This window comes from Rhamphochromis sp. 'chilingali', assembly GCF_963969265.1.
Source record: "Rhamphochromis sp. 'chilingali' genome assembly, chromosome: 12".
Taxonomy (NCBI): Eukaryota; Metazoa; Chordata; class Actinopteri; order Cichliformes; family Cichlidae; genus Rhamphochromis; species Rhamphochromis sp. 'chilingali'.
The window spans coordinates 32,876,242-32,895,867 of record NC_137939.1 but is presented as its reverse complement, the minus strand read 5'-3'; the positions used below and the strand labels follow the sequence as shown (position 1 = coordinate 32,895,867).

Below are 19,626 nucleotides of genomic sequence, written 5' to 3'. Positions count from 1 at the left end.
TCTCGGAGCAGGAAGTTGGGCGACGGCCTCTTCCTGGAGTGCTGTAAAGAGGTGGCCAGTGGTTACCCTGAAATCACCTTCAACAGCATGATTGTGGATAACACAACCATGCAGGCATGTCCATGTGAGACCATTTCATTGTGTGGTGTCTGTGTCAGCATGTCCCTCACATTCTTACTGGGGTATTTAATCAGAAAATGTGAGCGTTTTCAAGCCAAGACTCTTGAGAGTCACAACAGAAGGCGGTTAGTCATTGAAACCTCCTTCTGTATTCAAAAAAACGTGTGTGTGCTGGCTTCTCCAGCTTGTAAACATGTCCTAAAATGAGCTTTTCTGTGTGTGTTTTAGCTGGTTTCCAGGCCTCAGCAGTTTGATGTGATGGTCATGCCTAACCTTTATGGCAACGTTGTGAGCAACGTGTGTGCCGGCCTGGTGGGTGGACCCGGCCTGGTGCCTGGAGCCAACTACGGAGAAAACTACGCTGTGTTTGAGACGGTGAGACAGGGTTAATGAGATCTCTACATGTCTTGTGGGTTCTTTGTTTTTCTCTCTGGGGTTAGCTGCAGTTTTTCTAGGGTCCACTTGAGGCTCTCTCCAAAAGCGAGTCATCTTTGTGGACTGCCCTGTTAAAATCCCACGGTTAAAGCATCAATAATCATGTTAACAGCCTCGTACAACAAAGGTTTTGGTCTCTATCAATATTTATAACTCACCAGCTAAAAGAAGAAGTTGGAGTTGGGTGTGTGTGGCCACTTTGACTGGCTAAGCTTCCTGTATCGTCAGTGATTTGTCTGCTAGCCTCGCCTCCACTAACTGGAATCACTGAACTGGTCCGGTTTTCAGACAAGTTTTTTTGTGGGTGTGTATGATGTTCATCATCTCCTAATGAACACATGTCCATGGCTGGGTGGTCTGAGTGCTCCTCACCTCACCCTCGGCAGCTGAATCCCAGTCCTGCTTCTGGTCGTCTGGTTCTTTCCTTCTTTTCTATTTCACCTCTTTCATGTGAACGTGCAGCGTTAACTTCCCTCTTTTGAATTTTTCCCTATTGTGTAATCTAAGCACTTTAATTTTTAACGAAACCATAATTGTTGTTTTTCCAATCAAGCTCTATACGCACATATGAGTGTACACTCACTCAAGCCTCCCCTGATGTAACATCTCATTTTTGTAAGGACGTATAAATGGATGTATCACTTTTCTAAATGTGCTCTTCTCTGTACAGGGCACCAGGAATACTGGGAAGAGCATCGCTAACAAGAACACGGCAAACCCCACGGCCATGCTGCTGGCCTCCTGCCTCCTGCTGGATCACCTTAAGCTCCACGGCTACGCCAGCATGATCCGCAAAGCCATCCTCTCTACAATCACCGATTCCCAGGTACGATTTGACCAATGCTACATGCAATTTGTTGGTGGTATTCAACTTTTATTGTTATGTCCTGCTTTGTATTTCGACATTACTCTAAATATGTTATCTCCTTTGTGTTCCAGCTGCACACTGCTGATCTGGGAGGTAAGGGCTCCACATCTGAAATGGTCCAGTCCATCATGGATGCAATCCAGAGCAGTGGACCTCGCACACAGAGACACTAGAAACCAGATGACTGTACGATTGCACCTTTCATTGTAAGACTGGACTGAAGCTGTAATGTATGGACAGCTTTTATTTCCTATGTGGGTTCAGTGGTTTAAAAAGCCCTCTGTGTAAAGCAGAAATATATAATAGTACTATGATAGATATTATATTCAAGATTTCCTAATTATTGTATGAATAATTTGTGAAACTGCAAAAAATAAAGCACCTGTTTGAGATCCAACTAATGCTTTCTATGTATCTTATTCTGGATCGATTTCTTATTATTATGGAAAACTGTTATAAACCGTGCACTAAAAATCAAAACATTAACCAAACTGTTGTCACCTACTGAAATATAGCTGTTCCAGCTTTGCATTTCACATCATATTGTGCAACCACAACATTTTGATGCATGGGTGGATGGATAGCTGAATGGATAAATTACTGTGCCTATTTGCACCCCCCATATTTGCATTCTTGGACACCTACAGAGCAGCTTTGCACAATTCAAAGATAGAAAAAGTAATCACGTAAAATAAGCTGGAGCCCTTCAGTTCCTCCACTGTCTCTTTAATCAGTGTTTAGAGCCTGAGCTTTGGGCTTACAGGGATTACTTGCACTTACACCTCAGTATTTGAAACTCTGGTCATTTTTATATGAACCACTGTGATAATAAATATATGGAAAATGTATCGCAGCCCTGCTTCAAATAACTAAATATAAATAAAGTAACTCAGATCACAGATCAAGTTGGTCAAGGGCAGTCTTTCCTTAGACTTCTAATGGAAGTATTTTTGCAACCAGAAGTCGCCCCCCGCTGGCCAGTAGAAAGAATGGAGGTTTAAGGCATCAGAGATACGGTTAACTAAAAACCTGTGGAGCATCCATCCATTTTTTTACCTGCATGAATTTATTTTGGCTTGTTTTAAATGGGAGGGGCCAAGGCTACAGGTGTTGTAACATGGTGTTAATAACAGTAATTATGTAATGTGGCAGCCCTCTGGTCACATTTCCTTCCGTCTCGTCTGTGTTGTTGTGCAGTTTTCAGAGTGGGCGGGGTTAATTAGCGCTAATGGGCGCACCTGTTCAGTCTCCGCAGAGCATTTAAGAGCTGGCTGCGTCGTTCTCTCCCCGTCCACCCAGCATCACAGTGTTTGTTTGGGTCCCTTCAGCCTCATTATTTTGTGTTTTGCACTACACAACACCAGACGTTTCAATACTCCTCCAGCTGCTGATGCGCCGATAACACTAACAAACCCCATCAATTTAATTATCGTTTTGCTTCTTATAAATACAATTAAAGATCAATCCTATTCACAGAATTACACACCCACCATGGTGGTATTTCCATTGCCCTCCATTTAAAGGTAAAAATACAGCATCAAATGTAACACAATAAACATTCAAGTGATTGTGAAATATCCCTTTATAATCAGTGAAAATCAGTTAATTGAAGGCTTAACCAGAGTGTTTTTAACTTAGAGGTTTCTGTTTGTTCACAGTCTGATGGTTAGAAGGTAAAAGGCCCACCGTTTTAAAAGGGTGGAGTTACATAGACTCACACATGTGTCCTACAGATTGACATATGCTGGGTGTGTGCGGTAATTTATTAAGTTACTGTGAATTCTTTCGGCCTTGAGACAGTTTCTCCATCAGCCATCACAACCAGCTACATGAAAGTATCTGTTGCAGTTTAACTACACTTCTGATGACTAGTTATGGAGAGTAAACAGGCAGAGAGTCTCACCCTGACGTAAATCCAGATTCAATTTAATTTGGTTCAACTTTATTTATATAGCACCAAATCACACCAACAGTCTTCTCGAAGCACTTTATATTTTAAGGTAAACACTCCACATTAATAGAGAGAAAACCTCAACAATCAGCACTTGGCAAGAGTAGGAAGGAAAAGTCCCTTTTAACAGGAAGAAACCTCCGGCAGATCCAGGATCAGAGAGGGGCACCTATCTTGCGACTGGATGGGGTGAGGGGAGGAAGAGAAGAAAAGGACATGCTGTGGAAGAGAGCCAGAGATTAATAAGAACTAATAATTACATGCAGAGAGGTGTATGAACACATAGTGAGTCATACATCATGAGCATCATGGGAATCCCCCAGCATAACGTATTGCAGCATAACTAAGGGAGGATTAAGGACCTCCTGATCCAGCTCCAACTATATGCTTTAGCAAAAAGGAAAGTTTTAAGCCTAACCTTAAAAGTAGAGACATCTTTTAAGTTCAAACTAGAAGCTGGTTCCACATAAAAGGGGCCAAAAGGCTGAAGGCTCTGCCTCCCATTCTACTTTTAAATCCTCTAGGAACAAAAAGTAAGCCTGCGGTCTGAGAGCGAAGTGCTCTAATGGGATAATATGGTACTATAAGGTAATGAAGATAAGATGGGGCCTGATTATTCAAGACCTTGTATGTGAGGAGCAGGGTTTTGAATTTGATTCTGGACTGAAGAGAAGCCAATAGTGAGAAATATGTTCTCTCTTTCTAGTCCCTGTCAGTACTCTCACGGCAGCATTTTGGATCGACGGAAGGCTTTCAGGGAGTTTTCAGGACAATTAAAATGGATCAGTAGCCATTTTTGGATAAAATCAACATTCAACTACCTGTGTGGCTTTTTTTTTTCTAGAACCAGGCCTCAATAATGGTTTCCAGTTAACTGGAAATAAAAGACAGGAAGCAAAATATCTCTCACCCGTAGCTGGAAGTTGCAGATCTATGAAAGGTTAGACTTTACAAACAAGTAAAAGGACTTTACAGTCTTTTCTAAAAGGCGCAGGAAGCCAGTACACTGACACAAGCTGCGAGACATCAGTATGCATGACCTGCCTTAAAAGGACAAGTTTCTTCAGTAGGAACAGAGCACAGCGGGTAATGAAGGGATTTGCTGACCAAAACAAAAGTCTTTTTTTTGACTGCCGTGCAGCTAAAAAAACCAACAATTCACACGTAAACTAAAACTAATTGAAGCCTGGTGTTCATGCTTAATACTTAACAGACATAAGAAAGTTGTTTATACACAAATGGCGGAGCAGCAATGAGCCTCGCGCTCGACTGTTTCTGTGTGTATGTTTAAGGTTGCTCTGCGGGCCCCTCGATAATTAGAGGCCTCTCCAAATGAGGGAGCAATCGAGGGGAAGCAAGCAGATTACCGCCCCGTCAGAGGGAGAAGGAATGAGAGCGGGAGAGGAAACTGGAATGCAGGACAGCGAGATGCAGAAGAAGGGAAAACAGTGGAGCAGCGGTGAGAGGGAAAAAGGTTGCTGAGAAAGACAAGTCTCCTTCTGTTGCTGCTGCCTTCTCATTTCTCTCCAAAAACCTGAGCTCCCATCTGTCACAACATCTGACACTCTCTCTGCCCGCCTGTTCACACCCCTCTCGACCACCCGCTGATGCAAACTCACACGTACGCATATTAGTTTGCGCGTATGAAGGGTCTTTGATCATTTCTGGAAGCCTAATAGAGAAAATCTCATTTCATCTGCTGGTGTATGTTCCCCATGATCTGCTCTGAAGGGTGGATCAAAAGCAGGGCCAACAGCCACATGTTTAATATCAATAATCAACAGGAAATCACATTAATTCGCAAACACTGCCCGGGCACTGCGTCCTTTCATCACCCTCTCTCTCACTCCTCCTCTTCTTCTTCCACGTTCATAAAATCCAGAAAGGCGAGAGAGAGAGAGAGAGAGAGAGAGGGATGTGCTAAAGAGGAGAGAGAGGAGAAACAGCAGAGCGAGTTGGCAGAGGTCACCATCAGTGTAATAAGCACACAAACGCACACAGACACATGCAGCAGACACAGCATGGATGCAGCTAGTGTGTGCAACAGCAGATCAGGTTGTCCTGGCTCCTACAGATGCTTCACGGGACGCTGAGGAGGAGGTGAGTCGGCTCCGTCTCCTCGTATTTCCCTATGATTTTCCTGTTTTTCATGAAAATGGGAAATTAAAATCTGTACAGATAGATGTTAATTTTAGTCACGCACTTTAAACCTCCTGTTTCATGCTCTTTAGGGTTGTTTTTTTTTTAAAATCAAAAGCGGTAGAGGATTGCAAAAAACGAGTAAACTGAATTGATTTTTAGCTTTACGGCTTCTGCAAAGCAAATTATGTGTAAAGCAGCAGGTGTCCAGCTTTCTAATAGGATTAAAGGAGCTGAAAGGTGTCAACAAACTCAGCTCCGTGGGCTGGAGGGAATTCTCTGTTCATCTCTAGTGCTTCCAACCTGACACCTCCGGCTGACTGGAAAATATTTTCTCCTCTTCCGACTGAAATTCATGATGTTCAAACTAAAGCTTAAAAAGAAAACAGAAAAGACTAAAGAAAACTGATGATTTTAGCTTTAGCTTTGCCATTTTTGCAAAGCAATAGGCAAATAACCTTCAATATAAAGCAGGCGTCTAGCCTTCGTCATCAGTCTCGGCTGTTCAGTTTATTTAAACAGATACTGGAGTGACTCCTGTATTTAGCTCCTGCGCAGACACCTCTGGCTGAATGAAAAATACTTTCTCACCTGCAGACTCTAACATTTACATCCTAAAGTGTTTCTTTCTGTCAGACTTGGCAATAATTTCAACAAAAACATAGAAAAAGAGGAAACACAAAAGAGATCTGATGACTTTTCTTTAGTTTTGACATTTAATTAGCATTTCGTGAATGAGTTTTAACTGCTGCAGTTTTTTATTATATAACTACTGGAGGATGAAGTTAAAAAATCTGTTAAAGTATATATCATATAATAAATTATTAATATTACTGTATCCATGCAAGGTTTTACTGTTGGAGTTCATTTAAATCATTTTCTGTCTGCTAATGATTGTTTTTTTTTTAAATCAATAATTTATCTGCTGATTCTTTTATTGTAAAAATTGGGATTAAATCAGAAACTCGGCCATGATTACCTCAAATGATTTTTAAAGCAGCTGCCAGTTCAGATGATTCACTGGCAAATCCCTTTAGCTGTTTTTGTACAAACTGAATTTAAAAAAGATGTTTAAAATGTAAACAAAACGGACTGCAATGATGTGCTAATGTCACAAACCCGCATTTTATTCACAATAGAGCACAGAAAACATATCAAATGTTTAATCTGAGAAATCTGACAGCATTTAAAAAAAAAATCCTTTTTAAATTTGGTGACATTAACACATCTCAAAAATGTTGAGGCAGGTGTTTAAAAGGCTGGAAAAGTGGTACTTTTAACAACTGGAGAATCACTTTTCAAGTAATTAGGTAAAATGGCAACAACTAACATTGACTGTTTGATGTGAAAATAGCATCTTGGAGAGACAGAGTGGATCTATTTCTGAATAATGTTCATCAATGTAATATTGTGAAAACTCTGAATACTCATCATCTACAGTATGTGATATCATCAAAAAAATCTGAGAATCTCAAGAAATCTCTGTGCACAAAGGACGAGGTTGGCAGGTATGCCTGTGATGGACGGGTCTTCCGACAGCACTGCATTAAAAACAGACGTTATCACTGCATGGACTCTTCCAGGAATCATTGTGAACAGTTCACGGTGCCATCGACAAATGCAGTTATAAGCTCTAGCATGCAAATGACAATGAAGGTTTGACTGGATTTATATTTGATGACAGCTTGATTAAAGGCATTTAAAACGTGTGACATCCTCCTGCGACGAGCTGCTTTTTAGTAAGCAATCAGAAGCATGTTGCATTGTTATCCGCATACCAAAGTGTTTGACTCCAAACGTGGATGAACTTAGAACAACCTCATTAGGAGCTCAGATCATCAAAGTATGCGAGCAGTTTGCTGCGTTTAATCCAAATCCTGACCTAATTCAGTTTTGCCAACACAAGCAAACGCATCAGTTGACGAGCTCTGTGTAGACCAGGGGTTTCAAACTCCGGTCCTCGAGGGCCAGTGTCCTGCAACTTTTCCATGTGTCCCTGTTGCAACATACCTGAATACAATTAGTAGGCCATTAGCAAGACTATAGAACCTGACTGCATGCTGAGGTGAACATTCAGCCATTTGATTCATGTTACAGCAGCTCATGTGTGAATGAACATGATGCAATAAAAATACTTTGAGAAGTATATCTTTCCAAACACATTTACTTAAATTTACTTGAGTAGGGTTAGGGGTTGCCACTTCAGCATGCAGTCAAGTTCTATACTCTTGCTAATGACCTACTAATTTTATTCAGATGACACATGGAAAAGTTGCAGGACACTGGCCCTCGAGGACTGGAGTTTGAGCCCCTGGTGTACGGTGCGAACGTCCTTGGATGTTCCAGCATCAGTGTGCACTTCACGGGCAGTTTGGTGCCTCCTCAAACTTGGACTTGGATCTGATTTCATGACCAAGCAGGACATCTGTCTGATTTTGAATGCCATGTGTGGAGTTGCACCGGGAACTGAATTAGGACCTATAGACTTTCAAAAATGGATTAACAGCTCAAGATAAAACAGAACACTGGAGGCATATGGATGACATGACTCATGACCCAGGTGTGAGGTCATCATTATCCATGATGATCTACCCACTTCCAGCGAGTCAGTGGGTAGACCATGCTATAACCTCAACCAAGACGAAGCTTTCTTTTTCTACTGCCCAAAGAAATTTGTTGTCTGAGACTAAGAAGTGTTTTTATGTCTGCAAATGCTGCATGCATCTACTGATGTCTGTCACACTCACCTGACTACAGAAGCACTTAAAACAATGAAAACTATGCAGAAATGGGCCTGTAAAATCAGACTTGGCCAGAGGTTCTTAGGACACTTGAACAGCTCTTTGCACACTTGGATTTTGTAGGTCCAACTTTGCTTTGGGTTTGCTGGGAAGCTGCTTAGGTCTACCTTTACCAGCCACTTCCATGTAGGGTTTAGCAATAGTTCAGGAGAGGGGATTTATTCACATACAGAATAAATTAGACTGCCCCGGTGCTCAGAATCTACATCAGGGCTGCCCAATCCCAGTCCTCGAGAGCTACTATCCTGCAGCTTTTAGATGCATCCCTACTCCAACACAGCTGAATCAAATGAATGGCTTGTTATCAGGCCTTTGCCAAACACGATGGCATGCTGAAGAGGTAATCAAACCATTTGATTCAGCTGTGTTGGAGTAGGGATGCATCTAAAAGCTGCAGGACGGTAGCTCTCGAGGACCGGGATTGGGCAGCCCTGATCTACATGATATGTGCTGGTGGTGATGAAGATGGCAAAGGAGGATTGGATAAGGAGGAAGCAAGTCAGAAAGGCAAATAACAGAAGAGCCCGGAGCTTTAAACCGCAAAGAAGAGAGGCTGATTGGGTAAAAGGAGGAAAAGAGAATGATTGGCCTACAGTAATGATGTTGATACTGAGTTTGATGGGAAAGAGGAAGTGATGTAAAGAATAGAGTAGCAGCCTGAATGCCAAGGAAAATCAAACAGATTAGCTCTTTATTGAATAAATGCATAAACTTCATAAATGATTAAAAAAAAAAACCTGTTTTGGACGTTATTTAGATTAGTGATTATTTCAAATAAATACTCAAAGAATTTGGGGAAAATGGGTGTAATGAGTACAATAACTGAAAGAATGGAAAAGAAGAAAAAAGAAAAAAGAAACAAACAGTGCATCTGACAGAAAAAGAAAGGGAACATTTTCAAATGTTTTTATAGGATCTTATACAACAGTGCCATTTGTCTGGCCCATTTGGGATCAAATTGGTCTTTTTGTGTCCTGTGAACTAAAAAGAGATCAACACTTCTCCCCTAAACAAACAAATAAAGGGGTGGAGGGCTTCAAGAATCACAAACAAAGACACTCAGCAGTTTTTACAGTTCAGTGCACGCACGCAGACACAATCATAGAGCCCACAGGGCTCATCAGACCAAATGTGAAGGCAGTAATGAAGTCCTGTTGTTTGGCCAGTCTCCAGTGAACATCATTACAAACTTACGGGCAGTTAGGGATTTCCCCAAAACTGCACCTGATTCTAAGAATTTAACAATAAACTTTTTATAGTGACTGAAAATACATCAAATTAAGAAAAAATTGAATAAATAAATTGATTTTAAATTAACTTGAGTGCTGTACTTCAACCCCCTTTTGAGGTGCTTGTATTAAACTTTCTAAAACGTAATAATAATCACCTGTATACAAAAGATGGACCAGGAAAGATTAACGTTTGTTTCACAGTTTTCCTTCATAACGATGTCATCGTCTTGTCTTTCTGTGGTGTTCCTCTCCTGTCCCAGCCAGCATGTCCGTTTCTGTGATAACAGACACGTATACGTCCATCGACCGGCCGGCGGTCTCTGAGACCCCCACCGGTGCTAATGCTACAGAGCGGGAACGAGACGCCCTGCTGGCCGTGGCCGAGGTGGTGGTGCTGGCGGTCATCTTAGTGATGGCGTTACTTGGCAACGGGCTGGTCCTGGTGGTGTTGCTAAGACGAAGGCGACACCACAACCCCCTGCACCAGTTCATGCTGAACCTTTGTGTGGCTGACCTGGTGGTGGCGCTGTTCCAGGTAGCAAACACTCATTCACGTTGTGGGTTATATGTGTGTTATACAGGTGTGTAATTGTAGTATTATCTGAAAATATGTGCAGATACAATAATCTGGAAATGTGATCTTTTTTTTACAGTTTGTAAACAAATACATAAATCTGGAAAAAGACAAACACACTGAAGTCAGCAAATGTCTTCACAGGTTTCCAAATATGCACACCTACATGTAAATGTGAACTAAACTGGGGTAAAAGTGCACATGAATCTATTATGTGGGGCGACCGTGGCTCAGGGGGTTGGGAAGCGTATCTGTAACTGGAAGGTCGCCGGTTTGATCCCCGGGCTCTCTGTCCTGGTGGTTGTGTCCTTGGGCAAGACACTTTACCCTACCGCCTACTGGTGTTGGCCAGAGGGGCCGATGGCGCGATATGGCAGCCCCGCCTCTGTCAGTCTACCCCAGGGCAGCTGTGGCTACAACCGTAGCTTGCCTCCACCAGTGTGTGAATGCGAGAGTGAATGAATAGTGTAAAGCGCTTTGGGTGCCTTGAAAAGCGCTATATAAATCCAATCCATTATCATTATTATGTGCACAAATACTTGTAATTTTTCATTGATTTTTTTTTTTTTTTTTGGTGTTTTTTGTATTTTGTACACAAATTTGAGATTTTAAATGTACATGCAAATTCAGAAAAGTGCACAGAAGTCTTTCAGTTTTTGCATTAATCTGTAAATTTGAACTGGAATATGTAAATGTGCTCTGGGATTTATGAATGAGCACACTAATCTGTACCTCGAGATTTTTAATATGCACAAATGTCTGTGTGTGTTTGTGTGCATGTGTGTGTGCATAAAATTTGTGCATCATATACCACAACTCTCCACAGAGAAAATATATTGCGACATGTTACTTCAAAAGCATATATCCTTCCTCCCTCTCCTCTTCCTCTCTGAGGTGTTGCCCCAGCTCGTGTGGGACGCTAAGGGACGCTTTCCTGGTCCTGACTTCTTATGTCGCCTGGTGAAGTACCTTCAGGTTCTTGGAATGTTTGCCTCCTCCTACATCATCGTGGCCATGACAGTGGATCGCCACTATGCTATCTGCTGCCCCCTGCAGGCACATCGCAGCGGGGCCACGAAGCGCTGGAACAGCTTCATCGTGCTGGCCTGGGTACTGTCGCTGCTGCTCAGCCTGCCACAGGTATGCCAAAGAGGCTGGCCACAGATCTGCTCCTGAGATGCATAACTTAGGTTCTGATTACCGTTAGGCTCTTAAAATTAACATTAAAAAGAGAAGAAAACAAGGTGATAGTCAAAGAAAGGACAGGGGCATCATTCTGGTCTTAAGCTGTTACTTTAAAGGCCTATCATCAAATTCACATATGTTTGCCTTTAACTTTGAAGATAAACAGAGGTAGTGTCCCATTTTGTCACATTTCCAACCAACACTTTCATCACGTTAAAACACGAAGTCGTAAATAAGCACCGTGCCAATTAAAATCTTATAGAAGAGAGCACAAACACAAAATCAGACTGTTTGCTGTTTCCATCATCTCCACTCATCTCTTTGCTGGTTTGCAGGTCTTTATCTTTTCCCGTTCTGAGTTGGCTCCAGGTGTGTATGAATGTTGGGGCAATTTTGCCGAGTCCTGGGGCCTCAAAGCCTACGTGACGTGGATGACGCTAGCCATCTTCATCCTCCCCGTTCTGATCATCACCATCTGCCAGGTAGAACAGAGAGAACCAGAAGACAAGATGCTTCTGGAAACAAAAATTTACCCTCTCTCGTCTTTCTTCCTTTAGGTGCGAATCTTCAAGGAGATTCATAACAATCTGTACCTGAAATCAGACTGCCGCCTGTCCCCCGCTGCTCTCCCTCAATTAAGAAAAGAAACCCAGAGAGGAAAAAGAGGAGGAGGAGAAGGAAAGTCTAATGTCCCCTTCTATGTTTCCCCCCTCGTGTACAACAACCCTGGAAATGACTGCAGTTTGGACCCTGTGTCCACCTATCAGCACCTCCCGATGGGTGATCATTCTTGGACTCTACAGTAGCTTTGCATGATTCAATAATGATAATAATGCTTATTTATCCTACACTGAGCCTTGAGATGGACGTATCTATAAGCCTTAAACCTGCAATAGTTTATAATGGCCAGCAGGGGTCGACTGCTGTAGTTGGTAAAGGACAACAGTCTGTAAAGAAGCTTATGGAGAAACAACCCTCATCCTAACTCATGTTTCCTGATTAGTTTAGGCGCTCAGTCACAGCTCTGCAGTTCTGTTGAAATCAACATGATGTTCATTTGGTAAATTATGGTCCTCACTGGTCTGCAGACAGTTAATTATGTATATGAATTATGGAGTGTTTTACCACATGACTGGCACGTCACCACCTAAGAATGTGCACTGTTCTTCAGTTTCTCAGTCAGCAGTTATGAATAGAATAGAATAGAATAGCCTTTATTGTCATTGTACAGAGTACAACGAAATTGGAGTGCCACTCCCTTGGTGCAAGTTTCAATAATAAATATAAATGTAAAATATAAAAAGTACAAAAAAAACAATCGTAAGTACTCAAACAATAGTATGTACAATATATACAGGATAGCAGCATTAATATAATGACAGTGACGGTATGGAATAGGTTCAATTGTTTTAGTGCTTATTTACTACGGTGATAGCTCTGGGAAAGAAGCTATCCCTGAATCTGTTTGTCCTGGTTTTATGTGACCTGTACCGTCGGCCTGACGGTAATAGTTCAAACAGTTGGTTGCTGGGGTGAGAGTAGTCCTTGACGATATTGCCAGCTCTGCTGAGGTACCGAGAGTTTGCAGTGACCTCCAGGCTGGGCAGAGAGCAGCCAGTGATCTTCTGGGCTGTGTTGATGACCCTCTGCAGTACTTTCCTGTCTGCAGCTGAGCACCCTGCATACCATGTTGTTATGCCGTACGTTAGGATGTTCTCTATGGTGGCTCTGTAAAATGTCACCAGCAGCCTCTCCTCCAGGTTGTTCCTCCTGAGCACTCTCAGAAAGTGGAGACGCTGCTGGGCCTTTTTAACCACCGCTGTAGTATTTGCAGTCCAGGAGAGGTCATCAGATATCTGCATGCCCAGAAACCTCATGGAGTGTACCCTCTCCACACAGCTCCCGTGAATGTAAAGTGGGGCCGGGTCTGCTCTGCCCTTCCTGAAGTCCAAGATAAGTTCTTTAGTTTTCGTGGTGTTCAGTTGGAGGTTGTTAACTGAACACCACTCAGTCAGTCTGTTGACCTCATCTCTGTAGTCCGACTCATCCCCCCTTGAGATGAGTCCAACCACTGTGGTGTCATCCGCGAACTTTATGATGGTGTTTGAGAGATGGGTAGGGGAGCAGTCGGATGTGTAGAGCGTAAACAGGAGGGGACTCAAAACACATCCTTGTGGAGACCCGGTGCTGAGTGTGATGGTGCTGGACCGGTGGGGGCCGAGTCTGACAGACTGTGGTCTATTTGTCAGGAAGTCCTTGATCCAGAGGCAGATGGGGGTGGAGAGTCCCAGGTGAGACAGTTTCTGGACCAGGATCTCCGGGATGATATGATTGAATGCTGAGCTGAAGTCCAGAAAGAGCATTCTCACATAGCTTCCTCGGTGCTCCAGGTGACTCAGCGCAGTGTGGAGCGCTATGGTGATAGCGTCCTCGGTGGAACGATTTGTCCTGTAGGCAAATTGGTGGGGGTCCAGAGTGGGAGGCAGACCGGCCCTGATGTGCTGACAGACCAGTCTCTCAAAGCACTTCATCACTACAGGCGTAACTGCAACAGGCCTGTAGTCATTTGGGCTGGCCACAGCTGTCTTCTTGGCGATGGGGATGATGGTGGAGGTTTTGAGGCAGGGCGGGACGGTGTTTGATGACAAGGAAAGGTTGAAGATTTTAGTGAAGACTCCGGTCAGTTCGTCAGCACATGCTCTGAGAACCTTTCCATGTATTCCATCAGGACCTGCCGCCTTCCTGGGATTCACTGACCTTAGAACACACCTCACTTGGTGCTCCCTAAGTGTTAGTGTGCCAGTGCTGGGGGCGGGTGGAAGTGGTGTGGCAGCTGAGGGCTTGGTCGTCTCAAATCGGGCGAAGAAACGGTTTAGATCCTCAGCCAGTGAGGCATCAGTCCTAGATGTTGCCTGGTTATTGCTTCTGTAGTTGGTAATGTGATTGATCCCCTGCCACATTTTTCTGGGGTCGTTGTCAGCAAAGTGATCTTCAATCCTCCTCCTATAGGCAGCCTTAGCTTTCCTGATGCCTCTACTCAGGTCTGCCCTGGCCGCCCTATACGCAGCCCTGTCCCCTGACTTGAAGGCAGTGTTGCGGCTTTTTAGGAGGGATTGCACTTCGCTATTCATCCAGGGTTTTTGATTTGGAAACACCCTGACCCTTTTGTTGACGGTGACATTGTCAACACAGTTCCTGATGTACGAGAGTACAGTGTCCGTGTACTCCTGGAGGTTGTGGCTGGAGAATAAATCCCATACAGTTGTTGAGAAGCAGTCCTGCAGTTGACATGTTGGTGCTGCTCAGGTAAACTAAACTTTCCATAAAAACTCTTCACCCATTTCTGATCATGCTTCAGGCACTTGACTTATTGCAGTCTTACTCCTAAAGCAGTGTGGTGGTAGAAGGTGACTAAGATCTGGAGTATGCTCCTCATCTCATGCCTGAAATTAGCTAATATGTGCTTTTACTACAATCAAAAAGTTATATATAAAAAATTAATAAATAAAAATGTAACCATATTTATGGTCTTAACTCATGAAATGAGGAAATTCAGGGAGAGTGAGCGTCACAGGAATGTTTTTGTCCTCCTCGTCAGCTCAGCTGCAAGCCGGCGTCCCACCAGATCCAACAACGCCCTCTGCTGCCTGCTCACCACACCCCACCAAACTGCCTCCTGTCAGAGGTGGAGAGGTAACAGCAGCCATGTCAAAAACGGTGAGGATGACGCTGGTCATTGTGCTTGTGTACTCGCTCTGCTGGGCCCCGTTCTTCAGCGTCCAGCTCTGGGCCGCCTGGGACCCTGACCCACCTCAGAACGGTACACACACACACACACACACACACACACACACACACACACACACACACACACACACACACACACACAGTCCTGCCAGACCAACTTGATGTAATTTTAAGGATTTTTTTGTTCTCTACATCCCTAAAAAAAAATTTAATAACTTTACATAAATACCTTTAACCCAATTTAAATGGAGCAGTAATCTGTCAGGGTGTTTCTCCGCCTCTCATCCTGTGACAGCTGGTGCAGGGTCCAAACTGTACAACACAAAGATGCCTTAGACATGAAGTCATTGTGTTAACTTTAAAACTCTCTAATAAACTTTTATATACAAGACTACAATAAGTACCTCTGGGCTACCAAAGATACCACCCTGAAGCAGAGTTTGACTTGATGGCCTGATCTGCAGTCCCCTGTGCCATTTACGGACCTCCTCCTCCTCCTGTGTGTGTACACAGGTGTAGCGTTTACCCTGCTGATGCTGTTGGCCAGTCTAAACTCCTGCACCAACCCCTGGATCTACTCCGCCTTCTCCAGCAGCGTCTCCCCGGAGCTTCGTCTGCTGCTTCACTGTCGGCCGCACACTCGGCGCCGAGCTTCCGAAACAAACGACTCCACCATCACGCACACCTCCAACTGAACACTGGACACGATGAAGGGCAACTCCCTCTCAGTGGCACAGCTGAGTCGGCTGATGTTTAAGGAAATATTAGTTGAACTTTTAAAATGAGACCCGAGTGAACCTATGTGAAGGGGCGCTGAAAATGAACAGGGGTGAGTGGAGCGAGGATTTTTATTACAATAGAAATATGTGGAAAAAAATTCTAAAACAAAAATGTAACTGTGTGTATTGCCTTAGCCATGAAAAACACAATAACTACATTATTGGGCTTCGGCACTGCAGAGCTCCATCACTCACACACCCTCCATGACACCATGGAAACCACGAGTCTCTCCAAAGACTACAAAAATCCATCTTCCAGCACCTGTGAGGCTCATTTCTGGGTCGTGTTTGTTAAATCTGAATGTTAGAGCTATGCACTCATTCCATTTCATTAGGTACACCAGTGCAAATTCTTAAATCAGCCAATCAAATAACTTTGTCTGCACGACTGAAAGCACCATGTTGAGACAACCAGCTGAAGTTCAAACCGAGAATCACAACAAGTAATTTAAGTGATTTTGGAAAAGGTGTGATTGTTGGTGCCAGACAGGCTGGTCTTTCAGAAACTGTTGATCTGCTGGGATTTCCACACACACACAACCATCTCTGGAGTTTACAGAGCTGTTAAGAAAGAGAACATATCCAGTGAGCAGTGATTCTCTGGGTGGAAAAAAGCAAAACTATACAATAACTCATAACTCCTGGCTATAACCAAAGTATGTAAAAGTAAAAGAGGCAAAAGAGCATCTTTAAATGCACAACATGTTAAGCCTTACAGCAGATGGGCTGCAGCAGCAGATAAGCACGCTGGGTGCCCCTCCTCTCAGCTAAGAACAGGAAACTGAGACTCTAATTTACACATGCTCTCCAAAATTGGATAATGGAAAATTAGAAAAACATTCACATGGTAGGGGTCAGAATTTGGAGTGAACGAGCACGAATCCATCCCACCTTACACCAGCAGGCCGAGCTGCTGGTGTGGAGGATATATTCTGGCATACCTTTTGCCACGTGGCACCAAATGAGCGTGGTTTAAACACCGCAGAATACACACAGATTGGTGCTGTCCGACCCTTCTATGTCTGATGGTTGCATCCAGCAGGATAACACATCATAGAACTCAAATCATCTGAAACTGGTTTCTTGGATTTGTATGTCCCCCTTGATCTCAAGCCAACAGATAACAGATGTGCCATGAAGAATCAAGGAAGTCTAACCCTGTACTAGCAAGGTGTACCTAATGAAATGTCCAGCGAGTGTGAATTTGTCATCGAGTTTCACGTTTCTCTCTCGTCAAGCTTCTGTAAGTATTTGCTTGCTGTGGTAGCTTCAGGTATATAGAGATGCCTCCTTTTCAGGATTTGAGTGCAAGAATTTAAGTTTTATATAAAAATGTTAGACTTGTGTAATGACTGTAAATGTACAGTTTTTCTGCTAATTTTGAAAAAAAAAAAAAGCTTTATTTTTAAGTTACAGAATCAATACAACAGGTTTCATTTTAAAAACTGTTTATTCTCAAAACTCAAAATAATAAGAACACACATAAAAAATCCACAGCAACTAAAAGAAAAAAATATTACAGAAACTAAAGTTTTGTCCACTTTATAAAAACACTAAAAAAGGCGACTATTATAATACCGTTTTAAAACCCAGTTTAAATGAAACAGTATCGCCTCCTTTCAGTGTGTCACTTCACAAAACGCTCATCCTGAAAGCAGAACAACTTTAAATTTGAAATGACCATAATTCAGAAAATAAAACCTAGAATAACAGTTTATCGATTACCAACAAGTTCATGAAGGTCAGTTTTTTGTTTTTATTTATTTTTTAACGGAGAAAAAAAAATCAGGGTTTGGAGCAGTCGAATGTGGCCGTACCGATGCAGCAGATGCTCTTTCCCCTGAAATATGAACCTGTTGAACAGGTGGATACTTCAGCGAGGAGAGAGACCAGTTTCCCCATTGGTACCAGTAGTACCTTTACAAAAATACACATGAAGAAACAAATTCACACTTTGTAATTAATCACTTTGAATACTAACATTTGGTCATATTTAGTCACCAAAATACATAATAACATAATAAGTATCCATTCCTACTGAAAGGGAAACGTAAAATCTGTCGCCCAATCGGAAGCTTTCCTCTGTGAGGAAGGAAATGCTCGGGCGACCGTGGAAACGTCTCATGTGGGCAGGGACTTTATCCGATTCTAAAGCTGGTCATGTGCAATATTTCTGTTACTCTCAACGTGATGAAAACAAAGATGATAACCGTGTTAGTCCCTCTCCCAACACGTTCTCAGCTTTCAGCCCCGTTAATTCACCCGGTTAAATCTGTCCTCCTGATATGAGTAATTCTGTACACTTCACAAACTGACTGAACTTACAATGAACCTCGTTAGATTGTAGTTTCCTGAAAGCTAAAATATTTTACTTTTTTTGTAGGGATTTGTAGAAACTGAACTAAACCGTTTTCACTATTCAAATACCACAAATGTGCTGTTCTGCGCCCCAAAAATTACATTAAAAAAAAAAACATTTTTGTAACAATGTTCAGAGCACACAGAAGCCACCCAACCATCCATCTACTCCGCACAGCTTCACCCCCTCACACGCACCAACGTGTGGTGCCGTTTATTACCCAACCCAGCCTGCAGCTCACGTGGTGGATGCATCAGCAGGGTTGGAGCCCGTCTGTGTGACCTGTTCCGATGATGTTCATAATCTTCATCAGTTCAATAAAAGATCAGAGCTGCTCTGAAATTCCACATTTCTGCCTCCATACCTGCATCCTGACCTAGTTTCATACCGCTCAGAAGATTCCTACATTACAGCTTCCTGATTTTCCACAAACAGGAAAACTGATATTTGTTATTCTACATTCCTAAAATGTTAAAAAGAAGAACCTTAACTTTTCCCTGTGTTGTAGTGAACTACTTTTTACCCCATATTTTTTTAATTAATTAAAAAAAAATCCTAACTAATATTATGATTAACAATGTGGATGCGAGCGCTTACATCCAGCCCTTGAGCAGTGAAGTGATTGTGCAGAACACGAGGGAGAAATTTCTGTATTGTAACATGTATGGTGACTTATTAAAAAAAAAAAAGTTAAAAAGTGTGCGCACGAGGCCCTGAACCTTTGTGACAGCTTGAGACCCTGAGACAAAGTCCTCGTTACTTTCCGGGATGGTTACAGTCACTCAGTCGGCTGTGCGTCTATCTGGTGTTTATGCAAGCAGCACCGCCTGGAACGCTCTCAGTTCACCAAAAAGGCACGTCAAAGACCAAAAACCGGAGGTCTGAATGAGGCCGAGCGCAGATTCACATCAGCGTCACCGCAGCAGGCCTCTGGTTTTAATCATGGAGCGGTTTCTATGGCTTCAGGGTGGTGTAAAAAGGGATTATTCTCTATAAAGATGCTGTGTGGTTGTAACTGCAGCTCTCGTGCGTGTTCATTTCTTCCCAAGTTTGTCCGTTTACACTGTGTCCTCATCCATCCTGGAGACTTCGTCCATTGTGACAGCTGCTGGTACGCCATCCTCGCTCGATTTTGCCGGAGAAGAAGGCGGCAGCATGGCAGCACGCTCCGCTTTGGGCTCCTCCCTCTCTTTTTGCTCCTCCGCTTTCTTTTCTCGGTCTAACATGTGGTAGTTGATGCCCATTCCCACAAAGAGGAAGATGCTTCCTATAATGAGGACGATGCCGCAGGTGATGTAGGTGAAGTCATAGTGTTGGTAGTAGTTATAGAAGCTGCCTGGAGGTGGGCAAAAGAAAGGAGATTCAGATTTTATGATCTGCGTCAACATTTTAACAATTATTACACCGATAATCTTTGACATCAAGTTTTATAACAG

General features: G+C 43.0%; 3 protein-coding genes across 3 annotated transcripts in view; 2 read left to right on the top strand and 1 right to left on the bottom strand.

The window, feature by feature from the left end:
• The window catches only part of LOC308407427 (isocitrate dehydrogenase [NAD] subunit gamma, mitochondrial-like), a 56,753-nt gene extending 54,933 nt beyond the window's left edge, over nucleotides 1-1,820 (top strand). The window contains 4 exon segments of the mRNA XM_080899062.1: nucleotides 12-114; nucleotides 349-495; nucleotides 1,226-1,381; nucleotides 1,495-1,820. Coding sequence (XP_080755188.1) covers nucleotides 12-114; nucleotides 349-495; nucleotides 1,226-1,381; nucleotides 1,495-1,596 — 508 coding nt within the window. The 3' untranslated portion in view covers nucleotides 1,597-1,820.
• Nucleotides 1,821-5,348: 3,528 nt separating this feature from the next.
• LOC308407084 (vasopressin V2 receptor-like) lies at nucleotides 5,349-18,051 on the top strand. Its single transcript, XM_080898507.1, has 7 exons — nucleotides 5,349-5,474; nucleotides 9,807-10,081; nucleotides 11,015-11,260; nucleotides 11,641-11,787; nucleotides 11,863-12,085; nucleotides 14,904-15,125; nucleotides 15,566-18,051. The coding sequence occupies exons 2-7, from the start codon at nucleotides 9,812-9,814 to the stop codon at nucleotides 15,745-15,747; spliced, it is 1,290 nt and encodes a 429-aa protein (XP_080754633.1). The 5' UTR covers nucleotides 5,349-5,474; nucleotides 9,807-9,811; the 3' UTR covers nucleotides 15,748-18,051.
• Nucleotides 17,332-19,626, bottom strand: part of LOC308407083 (monocarboxylate transporter 1-like) — a 31,047-nt gene continuing 28,752 nt past the window's right edge. The window contains exon 5 of the mRNA XM_080898506.1: nucleotides 17,332-19,526. Coding sequence (XP_080754632.1) covers nucleotides 19,249-19,526 — 278 coding nt within the window. The 3' untranslated portion in view covers nucleotides 17,332-19,248. The remainder of the gene's footprint in view (nucleotides 19,527-19,626) is intronic.